General features: G+C 41.4%; 2 protein-coding genes across 2 annotated transcripts; one reads left to right on the top strand and one right to left on the bottom strand.

Moving 5' to 3' along the window:
• Positions 1 to 1,562: 1,562 nt before the first annotated feature.
• Positions 1,563 to 3,188, top strand: LOC306919499 (uncharacterized protein). The gene is made up of 2 exons (XM_079532259.1): positions 1,563 to 1,696; positions 2,331 to 3,188. Exons 1-2 carry the CDS (start codon positions 1,571 to 1,573, stop codon positions 3,108 to 3,110), a joined length of 906 nt encoding a protein of 301 aa, XP_079388385.1. The 5' UTR covers positions 1,563 to 1,570; the 3' UTR covers positions 3,111 to 3,188.
• A 1,279-nt stretch (positions 3,189 to 4,467) lies between these two features.
• On the bottom strand, positions 4,468 to 7,835 carry LOC306919498 (ATP-dependent DNA helicase RecQ-like; the record flags this gene model as incomplete). The annotated part of the gene is made up of 4 exons (XM_079532258.1): positions 7,190 to 7,835; positions 6,352 to 6,431; positions 5,252 to 5,828; positions 4,468 to 4,504 (listed from the first exon to the last, which is right to left on the bottom strand). The coding sequence occupies exons 1-4, from the start codon at positions 7,714 to 7,716 to the stop codon at positions 4,468 to 4,470; spliced, it is 1,221 nt and encodes a 406-aa protein (XP_079388384.1). The 5' UTR covers positions 7,717 to 7,835.
• Positions 7,836 to 21,874: the final 14,039 nt, after the last annotated feature.

Here is a 21,874-nt window from a genome sequence, read left to right as displayed (position 1 = left end):
ACAATGCAATTAGTATTAACCTTCACTGTCAATGTGTATAGACATAAGCCTGTGTTGTTATAATCACTATATTGTCAATATACTCTTCATAGCATCCCCTTGGTCTCCTCTTTAAAAATGAGAACGAATCTGACGACCTGCAAGCCATTCTGGAGCATATACAGACCAAGTAAGTAATTTTAAATGTGAATTGTGTGTGTGTGTGTGTGTGTGTGTGTGTGTGTGTGTGTGTGTGTGTGTGTGTGTGTTTGAGAGAGAGAGAGGCTGAATGGTGTTAAAAGACTTGTGTATTTTGTAGCTATGTACCAAAGGGCAAGGATGGCATGGAAACTCTCCTGGTTGGAGGTGACAGGCTCACTGAAGGTGCCAGTCGCAAAATGCAGTGGACCATGGGCAATGGAAGATCACCCGAAGTAAGACTTGCAGGAATGCAGTTCAAGTTTGAAGACTGGCACGCTATCAGAAACCTTTATGAAGTGAGTGAATTTAAATGGTCAACAGATGGTTACGAAATGAATAGTTTTTTGGCTAATAAAATAAAAGCTTGTGCTGTCCCCCAATAGCATGTTGACTTCAAGGATATCTTTATATTTAAACACACAATGCCCTTGTCTAAGAGAACAAGTAATAATACTTGTTGCAAATTGAACAAAGTTTGATTACCATATATAGATTGAAGCTTCAAACTTTTGTTTCTGCTATAGTGTAATCTAATACAAAATGTCATTCAGATATATCATAAGGTCTTCTTCAAAGACGCGTCTGCCAAAGACCACGGTACCTTGCTGGCGAACATGAACAAGCTCAGGTTTGTAATACCGACTCAAAATGTAACCCTATTCAAAAATACCTTATGATCATATTAGTTGAATGCTCATAATTTCTGTTTATTAAACCTGTTTATTTAACTGTATCTTCTGTTTATTCTGCAGTGAAAACCGGCCCCATGAATTTTGGCCTGTCCATGTGCATGCGTGCGTGCGTGTTTGAGTGTTTGAGTGAGTGAGTGAGTGAATGAGGGAGAGAGAGATAGGGCAAAGTGATCTATGAAGTCCTGTCCCCAGTGAACACCTGGCCGCTATTGGCTTGGTATCAAAAGATTCAACTGGTTCGTGTAACTGTCTGTCTGTCTGTCTGTCTGTCTGTCTGTCTGTCTGTGGGCGTGTGTGTGCGCGCGTGTGCGTGCAAAAGGAGTTGGCCCAGTCGTCTTGCAAGTGTGAGTCTGTGTGTGAGAGAGAGAGAGAAAGAGGGGCACAATATAGTGCAATTAAACTTGTTAATATGTCCTAGGTGCAGCAATGCGAAGAAGGGCCCAAAAGTTGCATTCAATGCATATAAAGAGTTTGTGGCTAAAGAGACAGCAGCACTTTTCCTGGCAGCAGCAATGACCATTTTTCAGCTGAAGGATGTCTCTGGTATAACACATTTTTTTTATCAATTAAAACATTTTCATTCCTATATTGGATTAATAGGTAGTATTTCCATCAACATGCTGTTTTTTCTTGCACTGTTTCCGCTAACAGAAACGCCTGAGGGATTCATCCCAGACAACGTAAGGGATGCCGAGGATATGGAACTCAAGCGGACCTGGCTGCATGACAAAGCAGCGCTAGTTGTGAAAACCTTCGTCAACATCAATGACACCACGTCTGCCGTTGCAACAGCGGTTACCCTGGCCGAAGAACAACAACCTGAGGTTTTTTAACATTTCCATAATAGTAATTTGTTTGTTTGATGAGGCCGTGCCATCTAGACTAAAATAGTTAGTATGTATGTTAGCAATACAAATATGTAAACCATATTGTAAGATATTGCAGTGTGACTGTCACTGTACCAAAGGGGTGCCCACCCTTTTTTGACTTGAGAGCTACTTTCAAAATGACCAGCTCAACAAGATCTACCCACCTGAAAATAGTTTAAATATGTACCTGAGGGTGCTTTAGAATAGCGGCGCTGGCATTACATATAAGACAAATGTACTTGGAATGGGAAATAGAGGGGGGGAAATGGAATAGGTAGGGGGTTTTTTGTATTTAATTTATAATGCTACCGATGTTTGTGCACAGCAACACTGAAAACAAAATGTTGCATTGTGGATTTGAGCTGACAGGTGCTTTTTGATCAAGTCACCTTTAATTCAAATGGCAGATGCCAAGAATTGTTTATATTATATATATATTATATATATATATTATATATTGAATTGAAATATTCTTTAGGGGCATGTTGTCATGTGATTCACCTGTGCCTTGCTGTACCACATTTGTCTTAGGCATAGCACACTGTATTCCTCTGTCTTTCTTTTAAGTCTTACACTGTTGTCTCCACAGACACAGCTTAGGTGCCGCATGGAAGGCTGCTCAAAGGTCTACAAGCACAAGAAGTCTCGCAATACACATGAGCTCAAATACCACAAACTCCAGCTACAACCAGATGTACCGACCTCCCCAACCACCCCTACAATGGACCACAAAACAGAACATTCAGTGGCAAGATTAAGCTTTGGTTTTTTTTTGATGAATCTACGCGATGCTGTGAAAGAAGGAGACGGAAAGAGGCTATTGAAGCTGTACACAGTTGCCCTTATGTACTATAAAGCATATGGTCACACTCAGTATGCCTACAGCACCTTCCTGCTATCGGTGCAACTGAATGCCACTCTTTCACCCAAGTTGGTCCACAGCATCACATATAACCGTTTTTGGAGCAGCAGGGGGGGGAAAGGAAATAACATCAGCCTAGACTTGCACCTGGAACACTTGAACAATTTCCTCAAGTCTTTCTTGAAGGGCCTTGGAGCAAACCTGACCGAGCAATCTGCCAGCAGAATTAGTAGGTCCATCAGTGTCCTCAAGCACTTGTTAGATGCCACAGACGCTGAGTTGGGAGTGGCCAAGCAAAGTGGCAGGCATCACACACCTGACCAGACAAACGACATCAGAGCACTGGTCCAGGTTGCCCTTGAGGGAGAGCTCTTTGCAAGTCATCCCGGCAGAGAATTCAGTGCCTTCCCTCGTTTTGACAGGAACCTCCTGTCCAAATTCAATTACAGTGAATATCGTTTGTGGATGAAGGCTAGGCTAAGAGAATGGAGAGTAGTTCAAATGTGAAACTTCCCTGAGTATTTTGTCTCCCATTTCTCATGTGCAATTGTACAGGGACATATTTTGGCTTAACAAAGCTCTGAATGTAGGGTAACCATTTGTCCTTTCCATTTATTTTATATGTTTGTGTGTCTGTTATAAATGTTGCTTTTTCATTGTTTAATTTGTAAAATAAAATGCTTTGAACACCACCTTTGCATTTCTTAAATAGCACTGTGTTAATACAGCATAAGGTCTCAAAGGACAGGCAGTCGTCAGACTTCCACAAAACAATTTATTGTGAGAGAGAGCATAAGTTGATTCATACATGACATGATATAGTCCTACAGGATATAGTGTTTTTGGGTCACACGTCTGGGAAGCTTCAAAGGATTAGACAGACAATGGCTTTCTCCACAGGGTACCGCATGGGAATCTCTTGAGGTGTTGACTTCCCTTAAAAGTGTTACCAAAATAATTATTCTACATTCTCTACTTGTACTGTAAATTAACCCCTGAGCTGCATGAGACCTGCTTGATTGGATCAACCCAACAAAATGTTTCCTGTGACTAAAGCCAAATTTAACCTGGAAAGTGGTCCATCTTAACATTCTAATGTCTTTGATTGTTATGTCATGTTGATAAATATTTAACTGTCCAGAAGAGAGAAGCACTTCATGGATGGCTGATGTTTGATGTCAATCTCACCTAGCTCTCCCGGATTTAATCCACACCATGCAATAAGGGAACGCCATCTTAAAATAGTTATATATTTAGATCAATGAGCAAGGAAATTGATAAGAAGCTCCTGGATTCTGTTTGTCTAGCACAGTGGTTTTAAAAAAATAATATCCAGGTCCATTATTTGGCATTTGAGATTTAGCCCATTCTGGGTGTTTTAAGCATTATGTTATACTGTAGCTGTTCAAGTAGATCTACAAGCTCATAGCGCTGCACCGAGTGCCGCGCTACAAGCTTGTAGATCTGCTATTTTTTGAAAAATCCTGAAAATGTGGTGCAAATGTTTTTAACTCAAATCTTTGCTTCCGGGGGGTCCCTGGAACAACATATTTTCAGATGGGGGTCGGCAGCCAATGACATATATTTTTGGGGGTCCTCGACATGAAAATGTTTGAGAACCACTGACATAGAAACATGGGTTTTTCAGAAAACTGCCTTAGATTTAGAAGACATTTGTAGAATTGTCCTCAGGTCTAAATGGGTGAAGCTCTGACCTTAAACGTTAAATATGTGGTACCATAGGAGAGATAAACGTTTACCAAAATGATTATTCTACATTCTCTAATATAGTGTATACTGTAAATGAAGTAATGCAGACTATAATAGAACTCTAGGGAGTGTAAAATGAAACCAAATTGACCCGTCAATCGGTAGACTTAAAAAGCAAGGCTTTTGCACACCTACAACCGACAAGAAATAGAGTATCCAACAATGAAAACTTTATTAAGTTGCATTCAGAAAAGTACATAAGTATTGACTCAAAACAAAACAAATGTACATGCTCAGGCCAACTTCAAATGTCATCATTTGAGCTGGAATTGGAATCCTCATTGGAATCACAGTATGTGTCTTCATCTGACTCATCAAAATACCCACGGTAATAAATATCTGGCGGACAAATGCTAGCACCCTCTGTGGGGTTGGCAGGCGGCATATCTTCAATGTCATGAAAAACATCATTGATAACTTGTAATATGTGCCATGCATGTTCGTGGCTGTAGACAGGAAGGTGGTTATCGATGTAATCTATGTCGAAGATGTGTGCACACTTTTCCAAAACGGCAACAATCAATTGATCACTAAATCCTGTACAAGCAGCCTGGCTAGTAAAGAGGTATGGGAGGTCTGCAACCAAATCGTTTTTGTACTTCTCCAACTGTGCCTTGATTAATGTTTTGTGATTACGTGTAACCACCCTTGACTGCAAAGGTACACAAATATTTTTCTGCTGCTCATAAATGGGTAGAGGCTCCACACAAACACCTGATCCATCACATGAACATGACTTATGGCAAAATGTACAGCACAGATGACCTGGCTCAAGACTTTCTGTAATCTCTTCAAATTTACTATACAAAGCTTTTCTCAAGCAACTGGTTCTGCCTTCTGTAAACAAATCTCGTACTGCCTTATCCACATGAAATGACCTTGTGTTGTATAAAACTGCGTGTGATTGCACTCCGTTTCTCCCAGCTCTGCCAGCCTGTTGGACTATCGCTTCTGTGTCGTTTGGTGGACCAAACATCACCACATGAGAGATATTGGGAAAGTTGAGGCCCATCCCGAGCGCAGTTGTGGCAGCAACAACTCTGCAATTCCCCTGTCCATTCAGTGAACTAATTACAAAGTTCTTGTTGTCTTTGTCAGTCCCTTTATGGTACATGCCAATCAATTCATTGTCCCACTTTTTCTCTGGGTCCCTGTCTAACCAGAAATCTTCACCTAGTTCTGCTTTCAGATAGTGGTACACCTCTGCTGTCTTGTCACGTGACCGGCAGTAGATAATGATCTGTGCCATCGCTGTTCCCTTGGCTCGAACATCATCCACTATCCAGTCAAGACATTGTACTTTTTCGTGGCGTGGTGCTGAGGCTAGTGCTAGTCGGATGTTGGTTCTGTTGGGGCTCACAATCACCCGTGTTGCATTCTCCATTGCTAGAAGTCTGGTGACTCTGTCTCTGGACTCCATGTCTGCTGATGCGGTCAGAGCCAACACTGGGGTGCCTGAAGAAGACATAAGAATAAGAATATAATACATGATGTCACAAATAAACAGTGCTATTTATTGCAGAATAGTGCAATGGTAAATTACAAGACATCAAAATAATTAGCCTGGTAAAACAGAATGTGAGTTCACGTGACCGGCTGGTTTATCAAACTATCGGATGAGACATCAGACCAAACCAACAGAACAGGTTTATTCATTATGTACCGCACTACAGTTAACCCATTTAGACCTGAGGCCGCATCTGTGTCGCCTTATAGCTTTTAACCATTATTTAAAACTGTAGCTGTTGAAAAATAGCAGATCTACAAGCTATTTTTCAACTCAAATATTTGCTTCTGGGGGCTCCCTGGAACAACATATTTTCAGATGGGGGTCGGTGGCCAATTACATATAATTTTGGGTGTCCTTGACGTTAAATAGTTTGAGCACCACTGATATAGAAAACTGTCATGATTTTGTATGACATTTTGTAGAATCTGGTCTCAGATTTAAATGGGTTAAAGGGTTCATTTTACTCACCTTGTTTCACAATGGATCGGAGTACACTAAGCTTTGAAAAGCTATCTCTGAAGGCAGGTTTCCCCTTTGCACCCAGTCCCCTGATGAAGACAATAAAGCAGACAATGTTGATGATTACCACATTGAAGCCAGTAGCCTAATGTTCCACTTGTGTTCACAGATAACATGTTGTTGATTGATTATGTTATTAACAGTTTGTAGAATGGGTACAGTTCAACTACAGTACAAGTAAGAGAATAAATCCATTAAAAGCACTAAGACTAGTTTTCATCAGGGTCACCCGGTTTCTATTCATCAGAACATTTAAAGACAAATAAACACTTCTATGCAACTTCTATACAACAAAAAAAGAAATCATCATATACACATGAAAAATAGGGGGCCTACGTCCTAGCCCTGGTAGTCTACTACAGTGATTTTTAACCAGTGTTCCGGGGACCACCAGTGATCTTTGAGCGGGTTACAGGTGGTCCCCAGTTAAATTATGGAAAGTTGGTTACCAAATGTACCCTTATTATAGATTATCTCAACTCTCTCTATTGTTAAACATCTGCATTACTTAATTTAAAAGAAGTCTACACAATTACAGAATGTAGAATGTTATTTTGATCAACGTTTGCCTGCTATCTCTCCTAATCATACAGCATGGAATTGTGGACATTTTATACAACAATAACAAAATATTGAGGCTAATTGTCTTCAAATAGTGGTCTGTGGCTCAAGTTCTGAATAAATAAGGTGCCTTGATATGAAAAGGGTTTAAAACCACTGCCCTACTAGTCTACAACACAAATAATCATACGTTTAAACAGTAACAGGAGATTCTATATATATTTACCATTTATATGCGACGTGTACTTCATCGACCACTATTCCCATGATGTTTTCACGATACACAGGACTTTCCAGCATTTTCAGCCACTTATCATTCATCAGCCAAGCCTCTGGACTGCCAAATACTAATTGATAGGATCCCTGTTCTAGGTCTGTAACGTTGTGAACACCAAGCTGCATAGCAGTAACTCCTAGTTTTGTTGCTTCTTTTATCTGGTCCTCCATCAGCGCGACGAGTGGCGAAACAATGATGAAGATAGGATTGCTGTCTGGGAACATTTTCTTTGTCACCAACGGTGCTAGTTGATATACTAAGCTTTTTCCAAAACCTGTAGGAAGAACGCAGAGAATGTCCCGTGCACTGAGAAACTCCACAAGTGCATACTCTTGCTCTTGTTTAATTGCTGTTATTGAATCAATTTCTGCAATAACTTCCCCTATGGCTGTTTTTATTCCGTCGGTAACGTCACTGCTAGCTACTAGCTCCGCCATGTTTGTTGTGGTGAATGAGTCGAGCAGTACATACGTCATCAACTGCTCAAATCGTTCCTGATTGGCCAACGTGCGCTGTCAATCACAGAGCCCTGAGCTCGGTCGCGGATTGGCTCGTACCAAAGCTGATACAATGCTAAAGACTTTGTATTACCATTTTGCCAGACTCAACCCTCCTGGCAGAATGAAATGTTGTCCAGTAGGGGGAGTGGGTTTACCCAGGCTAATGGGCTATAGCCCATGGTCTCGAACGGCATACTATAGCATGCCGTTTTCCATCATTTTTGAGGATTTGAAAAAAAGACGAAAATCACTCCGAGACCATGGGCTACATATAGCCCATCGTCTTGGAGTCATTTTCGTCTTTTTTTCAAATCCTCGTTTTTCATAATTTATGACCATGGCGATGGGCAGCCCAGTATCACAATTAAAAGTCAAACCTCGACTTTTTGACAGACCCCGGGAAAAGTCACCGTTTGACTTTTCAAAAGTCAAATACTGACTTTGCGATGGGCTATAGCCCATGGTCTCGAACGGCATACTATAGCATGCCGTTTTCCATCATTTTTGAGGATTTGAAAAAAAGACGAAAATCACTCCGAGACCATGGGCTATATATAGCCCATCGTCTTGGAGTCCTTTTCGTCTTTTTTTCAAATCCTCGTTTTTCATAATTTATGACCATGGCGATGGGCAGCCCAGTATCACAATTAAAAGTCAAACCTCGACTTTTTGACAGACCCCGGGAAAAGTCACCGTTTGACTTTTCAAAAGTCAAATACTGACTTTGCGATGGGCTATAGCCCATGGTCTCGAACGGCATACTATAGCATGCCGTTTTCCATCATTTTTGAGGATTTGAAAAAAAGACGAAAATCACTCCGAGACCATGGGCTATATATAGCCCATCGTCTTGGAGTCATTTTCGTCTTTTTTTCAAATCCTCGTTTTTCATAATTTATGACCATGGCGATGGGCAGCCCAGTATCACAATTAAAAGTCAAACCTCGACTTTTTGACAGACCCCGGGAAAAGTCACCGTTTGACTTTTCAAAAGTCAAATACTGACTTTGCGATGGGCTATAGCCCATGGTCTCGAACGGCATACTATAGCATGCCGTTTTCCATCATTTTTGAGGATTTGAAAAGTCAAACCTCGACTTTTTGACAGACCCCGGGAAAAGTCACCGTTTGACTTTTCAAAAGTCAAATACTGACTTTGCGATGGGCTATAGCCCATGGTCTCGAACGGCATACTATAGCATGCCGTTTTCCATCATTTTTGAGGATTTGAAAAGTCAAACCTCGACTTTTTGACAGACCCCGGGAAAAGTCACCGTTTGACTTTTCAAAAGTCAAATACTGACTTTGCGATGGGCTATAGCCCATGGTCTCGAACGGCATACTATAGCATGCCGTTTTCCATCATTTTTGAGGATTTTAAAAAAAGACGAAAATGACTCCGAGACCATGGGCTATAGCCTATCGTCTCGGAGTCATTTTCGTCTTTTTTTCAAATCCTCGTTTTTCATAATTTATGACCATGGCGATGGGCTATAGCCCATGGTCTCGAACGGCATACTATAGCATGCCGTTTTCCATCATTTTTGAGGATTTGAAAAAAAGACGAAAATCACTCCGAGACCATGGGCTATATATAGCCCATCGTCTTGGAGTCATTTTCGTCTTTTTTTCAAATCCTCGTTTTTCATAATTTATGACCATGGCGATGGGCAGCCCAGTATCACAATTAAAAGTCAAACCTCGACTTTTTGACAGACCCCGGGAAAAGTCACCGTTTGACTTTTCAAAAGTCAAATACTGACTTTGCGATGGGCTATAGCCCATGGTCTCGAACGGCATACTATAGCATGCCGTTTTCCATCATTTTTGAGGATTTGAAAAAAAGACGAAAATGACTCCGAGACCATGGGCTATAGCCCATCGTCTCGGAGTCATTTTCGTCTTTTTTTCAAATCCTCGTTTTTCATAATTTATGACCATGGCGATGGGCTATAGCCCATGGTCTCGAACGGCATACTATAGCATGCCGTTTTCCATCATTTTTGAGGATTTGAAAAAAAGACGAAAATCACTCCGAGACCATGGGCTATATATAGCCCATCGTCTTGGAGTCATTTTCGTCTTTTTTTCAAATCCTCGTTTTTCATAATTTATGACCATGGCGATGGGCAGCCCAGTATCACAATTAAAAGTCAAACCTCGACTTTTTGACAGACCCCGGGAAAAGTCACCGTTTGACTTTTCAAAAGTCAAATACTGACTTTGCGATGGGCTATAGCCCATGGTCTCGAACGGCATACTATAGCATGCCGTTTTCCATCATTTTTGAGGATTTGAAAAGTCAAACCTCGACTTTTTGACAGACCCCGGGAAAAGTCACCGTTTGACTTTTCAAAAGTCAAATACTGACTTTGCGATGGGCTATAGCCCATGGTCTCGAACGGCATACTATAGCATGCCGTTTTCCATCATTTTTGAGGATTTGAAAAGTCAAACCTCGACTTTTTGACAGACCCCGGGAAAAGTCACCGTTTGACTTTTCAAAAGTCAAATACTGACTTTGCGATGGGCTATAGCCCATGGTCTCGAACGGCATACTATAGCATGCCGTTTTCCATCATTTTTGAGGATTTGAAAAAAAGACGAAAATGACTCCGAGACCATGGGCTATAGCCTATCGTCTCGGAGTCATTTTCGTCTTTTTTTCAAATCCTCGTTTTTCATAATTTATGACCATGGCGATGGGCTATAGCCCATGGTCTCGAACGGCATACTATAGCATGCCGTTTTCCATCATTTTTGAGGATTTGAAAAAAAGACGAAAATCACTCCGAGACCATGGGCTATATATAGCCCATCGTCTTGGAGTCATTTTCGTCTTTTTTTCAAATCCTCGTTTTTCATAATTTATGACCATGGCGATGGGCAGCCCAGTATCACAATTAAAAGTCAAACCTCGACTTTTTGACAGACCCCGGGAAAAGTCACCGTTTGACTTTTCAAAAGTCAAATACTGACTTTGCGATGGGCTATAGCCCATGGTCTCGAACGGCATACTATAGCATGCCGTTTTCCATCATTTTTGAGGATTTGAAAAAAAGACGAAAATGACTCCGAGACCATGGGCTATAGCCCATCGTCTCGGAGTCATTTTCGTCTTTTTTTCAAATCCTCGTTTTTCATAATTTATGACCATGGCGATGGGCTATAGCCCATGGTCTCGAACGGCATACTATAGCATGCCGTTTTCCATCATTTTTGAGGATTTGAAAAAAAGACGAAAATGACTCCGAGACCATGGGCTATAGCCTATCGTCTCGGAGTCATTTTCGTCTTTTTTTCAAATCCTCGTTTTTCATAATTTATGACCATGGCGATGGGCTATAGCCCATGGTCTCGAACGGCATACTATAGCATGCCGTTTTCCATCATTTTTGAGGATTTGAAAAAAAGACGAAAATCACTCCGAGACCATGGGCTATAGCCCATCGTCTCGGAGTCATTTTCGTCTTTTTTTCAAATCCTCGTTTTTCATAATTTATGACCATGGCGATGGGCTATAGCCCATGGTCTCGAACGGCATACTATAGCATGCCGTTTTCCATCATTTTTGAGGATTTGAAAAAAAGACGAAAATCACTCCGAGACCATGGGCTATATATAGCCCATCGTCTTGGAGTCATTTTCGTCTTTTTTTCAAATCCTCGTTTTTCATAATTTATTACCATGGCGATGGGCAGCCCAGTATCACAATTAAAAGTCAAACCTCGACTTTTTGACAGACCCCGGGAAAAGTCACCGTTTGACTTTTCAAAAGTCAAATACTGACTTTGCGATGGGCTATAGCCCATGGTCTCGAACGGCATACTATAGCATGCCGTTTTCCATCATTTTTGAGGATTTGAAAAGTCAAACCTCGACTTTTTGACAGACCCCGGGAAAAGTCACCGTTTGACTTTTCAAAAGTCAAATACTGACTTTGCGATGGGCTATAGCCCATGGTCTCGAACGGCATACTATAGCATGCCGTTTTCCATCATTTTTGAGGATTTGAAAAGTCAAACCTCGACTTTTTGACAGACCCCGGGAAAAGTCACCGTTTGACTTTTCAAAAGTCAAATACTGACTTTGCGATGGGCTATAGCCCATGGTCTCGAACGGCATACTATAGCATGCCGTTTTCCATCATTTTTGAGGATTTGAAAAAAAGACGAAAATGACTCCGAGACCATGGGCTATAGCCTATCGTCTCGGAGTCATTTTCGTCTTTTTTTCAAATCCTCGTTTTTCATAATTTATGACCATGGCGATGGGCTATAGCCCATGGTCTCGAACGGCATACTATAGCATGCCGTTTTCCATCATTTTTGAGGATTTGAAAAAAAGACGAAAATCACTCCGAGACCATGGGCTATAGCCCATCGTCTCGGAGTCATTTTCGTCTTTTTTTCAAATCCTCGTTTTTCATAATTTATGACCATGGCGATGGGCTATAGCCCATGGTCTCGAACGGCATACTATAGCATGCCGTTTTCCATCATTTTTGAGGATTTGAAAAAAAGACGAAAATCACTCCGAGACCATGGGCTATATATAGCCCATCGTCTTGGAGTCATTTTCGTCTTTTTTTCAAATCCTCGTTTTTCATAATTTATGACCATGGCGATGGGCAGCCCAGTATCACAATTAAAAGTCAAACCTCGACTTTTTGACAGACCCCGGGAAAAGTCACCGTTTGACTTTTCAAAAGTCAAATACTGACTTTGCGATGGGCTATAGCCCATGGTCTCGAACGGCATACTATAGCATACCGTTTTCCATCATTTTTGAGGATTTGAAAAGTCAAACCTCGACTTTTTGACAGACCCCGGGAAAAGTCACCGTTTGACTTTTCAAAAGTCAAATACTGACTTTGCGATGGGCTATAGCCCATGGTCTCGAACGGCATACTATAGCATGCCGTTTTCCATCATTTTTGAGGATTTGAAAAAAAGACGAAAATGACTCCGAGACCATGGGCTATAGCCTATCGTCTCGGAGTCATTTTCGTCTTTTTTTCAAATCCTCGTTTTTCATAATTTATGACCATGGCGATGGGCTATAGCCCATGGTCTCGAACGGCATACTATAGCATGCCGTTTTCCATCATTTTTGAGGATTTGAAAAAAAGACGAAAATCACTCCGAGACCATGGGCTATATATAGCCCATCGTCTTGGAGTCATTTTCGTCTTTTTTTCAAATCCTCGTTTTTCATAATTTATGACCATGGCGATGGGCAGCCCAGTATCACAATTAAAAGTCAAACCTCGACTTTTTGACAGACCCCGGGAAAAGTCACCGTTTGACTTTTCAAAAGTCAAATACTGACTTTGCGATGGGCTATAGCCCATGGTCTCGAACGGCATACTATAGCATGCCGTTTTCCATCATTTTTGAGGATTTGAAAAAAAGACGAAAATGACTCCGAGACCATGGGCTATAGCCCATCGTCTCGGAGTCATTTTCGTCTTTTTTTCAAATCCTCGTTTTTCATAATTTATGACCATGGCGATGGGCTATAGCCCATGGTCTCGAACGGCATACTATAGCATGCCGTTTTCCATCATTTTTGAGGATTTGAAAAAAAGACGAAAATCACTCCGAGACCATGGGCTATATATAGCCCATCGTCTTGGAGTCATTTTCGTCTTTTTTTCAAATCCTCGTTTTTCATAATTTATGACCATGGCGATGGGCAGCCCAGTATCACAATTAAAAGTCAAACCTCGACTTTTTGACAGACCCCGGGAAAAGTCACCGTTTGACTTTTCAAAAGTCAAATACTGACTTTGCGATGGGCTATAGCCCATGGTCTCGAACGGCATACTATAGCATGCCGTTTTCCATCATTTTTGAGGATTTGAAAAGTCAAACCTCGACTTTTTGACAGACCCCGGGAAAAGTCACCGTTTGACTTTTCAAAAGTCAAATACTGACTTTGCGATGGGCTATAGCCCATGGTCTCGAACGGCATACTATAGCATGCCGTTTTCCATCATTTTTGAGGATTTGAAAAGTCAAACCTCGACTTTTTGACAGACCCCGGGAAAAGTCACCGTTTGACTTTTCAAAAGTCAAATACTGACTTTGCGATGGGCTATAGCCCATGGTCTCGAACGGCATACTATAGCATGCCGTTTTCCATCATTTTTGAGGATTTGAAAAAAAGACGAAAATGACTCCGAGACCATGGGCTATAGCCTATCGTCTCGGAGTCATTTTCGTCTTTTTTTCAAATCCTCGTTTTTCATAATTTATGACCATGGCGATGGGCTATAGCCCATGGTCTCGAACGGCATACTATAGCATGCCGTTTTCCATCATTTTTGAGGATTTGAAAAAAAGACGAAAATCACTCCGAGACCATGGGCTATATATAGCCCATCGTCTTGGAGTCATTTTCGTCTTTTTTTCAAATCCTCGTTTTTCATAATTTATGACCATGGCGATGGGCAGCCCAGTATCACAATTAAAAGTCAAACCTCGACTTTTTGACAGACCCCGGGAAAAGTCACCGTTTGACTTTTCAAAAGTCAAATACTGACTTTGCGATGGGCTATAGCCCATGGTCTCGAACGGCATACTATAGCATGCCGTTTTCCATCATTTTTGAGGATTTGAAAAGTCAAACCTCGACTTTTTGACAGACCCCGGGAAAAGTCACCGTTTGACTTTTCAAAAGTCAAATACTGACTTTGCGATGGGCTATAGCCCATGGTCTCGAACGGCATACTATAGCATGCCGTTTTCCATCATTTTTGAGGATTTGAAAAAAAGACGAAAATGACTCCGAGACCATGGGCTATAGCCTATCGTCTCGGAGTCATTTTCGTCTTTTTTTCAAATCCTCGTTTTTCATAATTTATGACCATGGCGATGGGCTATAGCCCATGGTCTCGAACGGCATACTATAGCATGCCGTTTTCCATCATTTTTGAGGATTTGAAAAAAAGACGAAAATCACTCCGAGACCATGGGCTATATATAGCCCATCGTCTTGGAGTAATTTTCGTCTTTTTTTCAAATCCTCGTTTTTCATAATTTATGACCATGGCGATGGGCAGCCCAGTATCACAATTAAAAGTCAAACCTCGACTTTTTGACAGACCCCGGGAAAAGTCACCGTTTGACTTTTCAAAAGTCAAATACTGACTTTGCGATGGGCTATAGCCCATGGTCTCGAACGGCATACTATAGCATGCCGTTTTCCATCATTTTTGAGGATTTGAAAAAAAGACGAAAATCACTCCGAGACCATGGGCTATATATAGCCCATCGTCTTGGAGTCATTTTCGTCTTTTTTTCAAATCCTCGTTTTTCATAATTTATGACCATGGCGATGGGCAGCCCAGTATCACAATTAAAAGTCAAACCTCGACTTTTTGACAGACCCCGGGAAAAGTCACCGTTTGACTTTTCAAAAGTCAAATACTGACTTTGCGATGGGCTATAGTCCATGGTCTCGAACGGCATACTATAGCATGCCGTTTTCCATCATTTTTGAGGATTTGAAAAGTCAAACCTCGACTTTTTGACAGACCCCGGGAAAAGTCACCGTTTGACTTTTCAAAAGTCAAATACTGACTTTGCGATGGGCTATAGCCCATGGTCTCGAACGGCATACTATAGCATGCCGTTTTCCATCATTTTTGAGGATTTGAAAAAAAGACGAAAATGACTCCGAGATCATGGGCTATAGCCTATCGTCTCGGAGTCATTTTCGTCTTTTTTTCAAATCCTCGTTTTTCATAATTTATGACCATGGCGATGGGCTATAGCCCATGGTCTCGAACGGCATACTATAGCATGCCGTTTTCCATCATTTTTGAGGATTTGAAAAAAAGACGAAAATCACTCCGAGACCATGGGCTATAGCCCATCGTCTCGGAGTCATTTTCGTCTTTTTTTCAAATCCTCGTTTTTCATAATTTATGACCATGGCGATGGGCTATAGCCCATGGTCTCGAACGGCATACTATAGCATGCCGTTTTCCATCATTTTTGAGGATTTGAAAAAAAGACGAAAATCACTCCGAGACCATGGGCTATATATAGCCCATCGTCTTGGAGTCATTTTCGTCTTTTTTTCAAATCCTCGTTTTTCATAATTTATTACCATGGCGATGGGCAGCCCAGTATCACAATTAAAAGTCAAACCTCGACTTTTTGACAGACCCCGGGAAAAGTCACCGTTTGACTTTTCAAAAGTCAAATACTGACTTTGCGATGGGCTATAGCCCATGGTCTCGAACGGCATACTATAGCATGCCGTTTTCCATCATTTTTGAGGATTTGAAAAGTCAAACCTCGACTTTTTGACAGACCCCGGGAAAAGTCACCGTTTGACTTTTCAAAAGTCAAATACTGACTTTGCGATGGGCTATAGCCCATGGTCTCGAACGGCATACTATAGCATGCCGTTTTCCATCATTTTTGAGGATTTGAAAAAAAGACGAAAATGACTCCGAGACCATGGGCTATAGCCTATCGTCTCGGAGTCATTTTCGTCTTTTTTTCAAATCCTCGTTTTTCATAATTTATGACCATGGCGATGGGCTATAGCCCATGGTCTCGAACGGCATACTATAGCATGCCGTTTTCCATCATTTTTGAGGATTTGAAAAAAAGACGAAAATCACTCCGAGACCATGGGCTATATATAGCCCATCGTCTTGGAGTAATTTTCGTCTTTTTTTCAAATCCTCGTTTTTCATAATTTATGACCATGGCGATGGGCAGCCCAGTATCACAATTAAAAGTCAAACCTCGACTTTTTGACAGACCCCGGGAAAAGTCACCGTTTGACTTTTCAAAAGTCAAATACTGACTTTGCGATGGGCTATAGCCCATGGTCTCGAACGGCATACTATAGCATGCCGTTTTCCATCATTTTTGAGGATTTGAAAAAAAGACGAAAATCACTCCGAGACCATGGGCTATATATAGCCCATCGTCTTGGAGTCATTTTCGTCTTTTTTTCAAATCCTCGTTTTTCATAATTTATGACCATGGCGATGGGCAGCCCAGTATCACAATTAAAAGTCAAACCTCGACTTTTTGACAGACCCCGGGAAAAGTCACCGTTTGACTTTTCAAAAGTCAAATACTGACTTTGCGATGGGCTATAGCCCATGGTCTCGAACGGCATACTATAGCATGCCGTTTTCCATCATTTTTGAGGATTTGAAAAGTCAAACCTCGACTTTTTGACAGACCCCGGGAAAAGTCACCGTTTGACTTTTCAAAAGTCAAATACTGACTTTGCGATGGGCTATAGCCCATGGTCTCGAACGGCATACTATAGCATGCCGTTTTCCATCATTTTTGAGGATTTGAAAAAAAGACGAAAATGACTCCGAGACCATGGGCTATAGCCTATCGTCTCGGAGTCATTTTCGTCTTTTTTTCAAATCCTCGTTTTTCATAATTTATGACCATGGCGATGGGCTATAGCCCATGGTCTCGAACGGCATACTATAGCATGCCGTTTTCCATCATTTTTGAGGATTTGAAAAAAAGACGAAAATCACTCCGAGACCATGGGCTATAGCCCATCGTCTCGGAGTCATTTTCGTCTTTTTTTCAAATCCTCGTTTTTCATAATTTATGACCATGGCGATGGGCTATAGCCCATGGTCTCGAACGGCATACTATAGCATGCCGTTTTCCATCATTTTTGAGGATTTGAAAAAAAGACGAAAATCACTCCGAGACCATGGGCTATATATAGCCCATCGTCTTGGAGTCATTTTCGTCTTTTTTTCAAATCCTCGTTTTTCATAATTTATGACCATGGCGATGGGCAGCCCAGTATCACAATTAAAAGTCAAACCTCGACTTTTTGACAGACCCCGGGAAAAGTCACCGTTTGACTTTTCAAAAGTCAAATACTGACTTTGCGATGGGCTATAGCCCATGGTCTCGAACGGCATACTATAGCATGCCGTTTTCCATCATTTTTGAGGATTTGAAAAGTCAAACCTCGACTTTTTGACAGACCCCGGGAAAAGTCACCGTTTGACTTTTCAAAAGTCAAATACTGACTTTGCGATGGGCTATAGCCCATGGTCTCGAACGGCATACTATAGCATGCCGTTTTCCATCATTTTTGAGGATTTGAAAAAAAGACGAAAATGACTCCGAGACCATGGGCTATAGCCTATCGTCTCGGAGTCATTTTCGTCTTTTTTTCAAATCCTCGTTTTTCATAATTTATGACCATGGCGATGGGCTATAGCCCATGGTCTCGAACGGCATACTATAGCATGCCGTTTTCCATCATTTTTGAGGATTTGAAAAAAAGACGAAAATCACTCCGAGACCATGGGCTATATATAGCCCATCGTCTTGGAGTCATTTTCGTCTTTTTTTCAAATCCTCGTTTTTCATAATTTATGACCATGGCGATGGGCAGCCCAGTATCACAATTAAAAGTCAAACCTCGACTTTTTGACAGACCCCGGGAAAAGTCACCGTTTGACTTTTCAAAAGTCAAATACTGACTTTGCGATGGGCTATAGCCCATGGTCTCGAACGGCATACTATAGCATGCCGTTTTCCATCATTTTTGAGGATTTGAAAAAAAGACGAAAATGACTCCGAGACCATGGGCTATAGCCCATCGTCTCGGAGTCATTTTCGTCTTTTTTTCAAATCCTCGTTTTTCATAATTTATGACCATGGCGATGGGCTATAGCCCATGGTCTCGAACGGCATACTATAGCATGCCGTTTTCCATCATTTTTGAGGATTTGAAAAAAAGACGAAAATCACTCCGAGACCATGGGCTATATATAGCCCATCGTCTTGGAGTCATTTTCGTCTTTTTTTCAAATCCTCGTTTTTCATAATTTATGACCATGGCGATGGGCAGCCCAGTATCACAATTAAAAGTCAAACCTCGACTTTTTGACAGACCCCGGGAAAAGTCACCGTTTGACTTTTCAAAAGTCAAATACTGACTTTGCGATGGGCTATAGCCCATGGTCTCGAACGGCATACTATAGCATGCCGTTTTCCATCATTTTTGAGGTTTTGAAAAGTCAAACCTCGACTTTTTGACAGACCCCGGGAAAAGTCACCGTTTGACTTTTCAAAAGTCAAATACTGACTTTGCGATGGGCTATAGCCCATGGTCTCGAACGGCATACTATAGCATGCCGTTTCCATCATTTTTGAGGATTTGAAAAAAAGACGAAAATGACTCCGAGACCATGGGCTATAGCCCATCGTCTCGGAGTCATTTTCGTCTTTTTTTCAAATCCTCGTTTTTCATAATTTATGACCATGGCGATGGGCTATAGCCCATGGTCTCGAACGGCATACTATAGCATGCCGTTTTCCATCATTTTTGAGGATTTGAAAAAAAGACGAAAATCACTCCGAGACCATGGGCTATATATAGCCCATCGTCTTGGAGTCATTTTCGTCTTTTTTTCAAATCCTCGTTTTTCATAATTTATGACCATGGCGATGGGCAGCCCAGTATCACAATTAAAAGTCAAACCTCGACTTTTTGACAGACCCCGGGAAAAGTCACCGTTTGACTTTTCAAAAGTCAAATACTGACTTTGCGATGGGCTATAGCCCATGGTCTCGAACGGCATACTATAGCATGCCGTTTTCCATCATTTTTGAGGATTTGAAAAGTCAAACCTCGACTTTTTGACAGACCCCGGGAAAAGTCACCGTTTGACTTTTCAAAAGTCAAATACTGACTTTGCGATGGGCTATAGCCCATGGTCTCGAACGGCATACTATAGCATGCCGTTTCCATCATTTTTGAGGATTTGAAAAAAAGACGAAAATGACTCCGAGACCATGGGCTATAGCCCATCGTCTCGGAGTCATTTTCGTCTTTTTTTCAAATCCTCGTTTTTCATAATTTATGACCATGGCGATGGGCTATAGCCCATGGTCTCGAACGGCATACTATAGCATGCCGTTTTCCATCATTTTTGAGGATTTGAAAAAAAGACGAAAATCACTCCGAGACCATGGGCTATATATAGCCCATCGTCTTGGAGTCATTTTCGTCTTTTTTTCAAATCCTCGTTTTTCATAATTTATGACCATGGCGATGGGCAGCCCAGTATCACAATTAAAAGTCAAACCTCGACTTTTTGACAGACCCCGGGAAAAGTCACCGTTTGACTTTTCAAAAGTCAAATACTGACTTTGCGATGGGCTATAGCCCATGGTCTCGAACGGCATACTATAGCATGCCGTTTTCCATCATTTTTGAGGATTTGAAAAGTCAAACCTCGACTTTTTGACAGACCCCGGGAAAAGTCACCGTTTGACTTTTCAAAAGTCAAATACTGACTTTGCGATGGGCTATAGCCCATGGTCTCGAACGGCATACTATAGCATGCCGTTTTCCATCATTTTTGAGGATTTGAAAAAAAGACGAAAATGACTCCGAGACCATGGGCTATAGCCCATCGTCTCGGAGTCATTTTCGTCTTTTTTTCAAATCCTCGTTTTTCATAATTTATGACCATGGCGATGGGCTATAGCCCATGGTCTCGAACGGCATACTATAGCATGCCGTTTTCCATCATTTTTGAGGATTTGAAAAAAAGACGAAAATCACTCCGAGACCATGGGCTATATATAGCCCATCGTCTTGGAGTCATTTTCGTCTTTTTTTCAAATCCTCGTTTTTCATAATTTATGACCATGGCGATGGGCAGCCCAGTATCACAATTAAAAGTCAAACCTCGACTTTTTGACAGACCCCGGGAAAAGTCACCGTTTGACTTTTCAAAAGTCAAATACTGACTTTGCGATGGGCTATAGCCCATGGTCTCGAACGGCATACTATAGCATGCCGTTTCCATCATTTTTGAGGATTTGAAAAAAAGACGAAAATGACTCCGAGACCATGGGCTATAGCCCATCGTCTCGGAGTCATTTTCGTCTTTTTTTCAAATCCTCGTTTTTCATAATTTATGACCATGGCGATGGGCTATAGCCCATGGTCTCGAACGGCATACTATAGCATGCCGTTTTCCATCATTTTTGAGGATTTGAAAAAAAGACGAAAATCACTCCGAGACCATGGGCTATATATAGCCCATCGTCTTGGAGTCATTTTCGTCTTTTTTTCAAATCCTCGTTTTTCATAATTTATGACCATGGCGATGGGCAGCCCAGTATCACAATTAAAAGTCAAACCTCGACTTTTTGACAGACCCCGGGAAAAGTCACCGTTTGACTTTTCAAAAGTCAAATACTGACTTTGCGATGGGCTATAGCCCATGGTCTCGAACGGCATACTATAGCATGCCGTTTTCCATCATTTTTGAGGATTTGAAAAGTCAAACCTCGACTTTTTGACAGACCCCGGGAAAAGTCACCGTTTGACTTTTCAAAAGTCAAATACTGACTTTGCGATGGGCTATAGCCCATGGTCTCGAACGGCATACTATAGCATGCCGTTTTCCATCATTTTTGAGGATTTGAAAAAAAGACGAAAATGACTCCGAGACCATGGGCTATAGCCCATCGTCTCGGAGTCATTTTCGTCTTTTTTTCAAATCCTCGTTTTTCATAATTTATGACCATGGCGATGGGCTATAGCCCATGGTCTCGAACGGCATACTATAGCATGCCGTTTTCCATCATTTTTGAGGATTTGAAAAAAAGACGAAAATCACTCCGAGACCATGGGCTATATATAGCCCATCGTCTTGGAGTCATTTTCGTCTTTTTTTCAAATCCTCGTTTTTCATAATTTATGACCATGGCGATGGGCAGCCCAGTATCACAATTAAAAGTCAAACCTCGACTTTTTGACAGACCCCGGGAAAAGTCACCGTTTGACTTTTCAAAAGTCAAATACTGACTTTGCGATGGGCTATAGCCCATGGTCTCGAACGGCATACTATAGCATGCCGTTTTCCATCATTTTTGAGGATTTGAAAAGTCAAACCTCGACTTTTTGACAGACCCCGGGAAAAGTCACCGTTTGACTTTTCAAAAGTCAAATACTGACTTTGCGATGGGCTATAGCCCATGGTCTCGAACGGCATACTATAGCATGCCGTTTTCCATCATTTTTGAGGATTTGAAAAAAAGACGAAAATGACTCCGAGACCATGGGCTATAGCCCATCGTCTCGGAGTCAT

Source organism: Electrona antarctica (assembly GCF_951216825.1).
Source record: "Electrona antarctica genome assembly, contig: scaffold_43, whole genome shotgun sequence".
NCBI classification, from domain to species: Eukaryota; Metazoa; Chordata; class Actinopteri; order Myctophiformes; family Myctophidae; genus Electrona; species Electrona antarctica.
The sequence above is the reverse complement of the archived record's forward strand: the minus strand, read 5'-3'. Positions and strand labels throughout refer to the sequence as shown.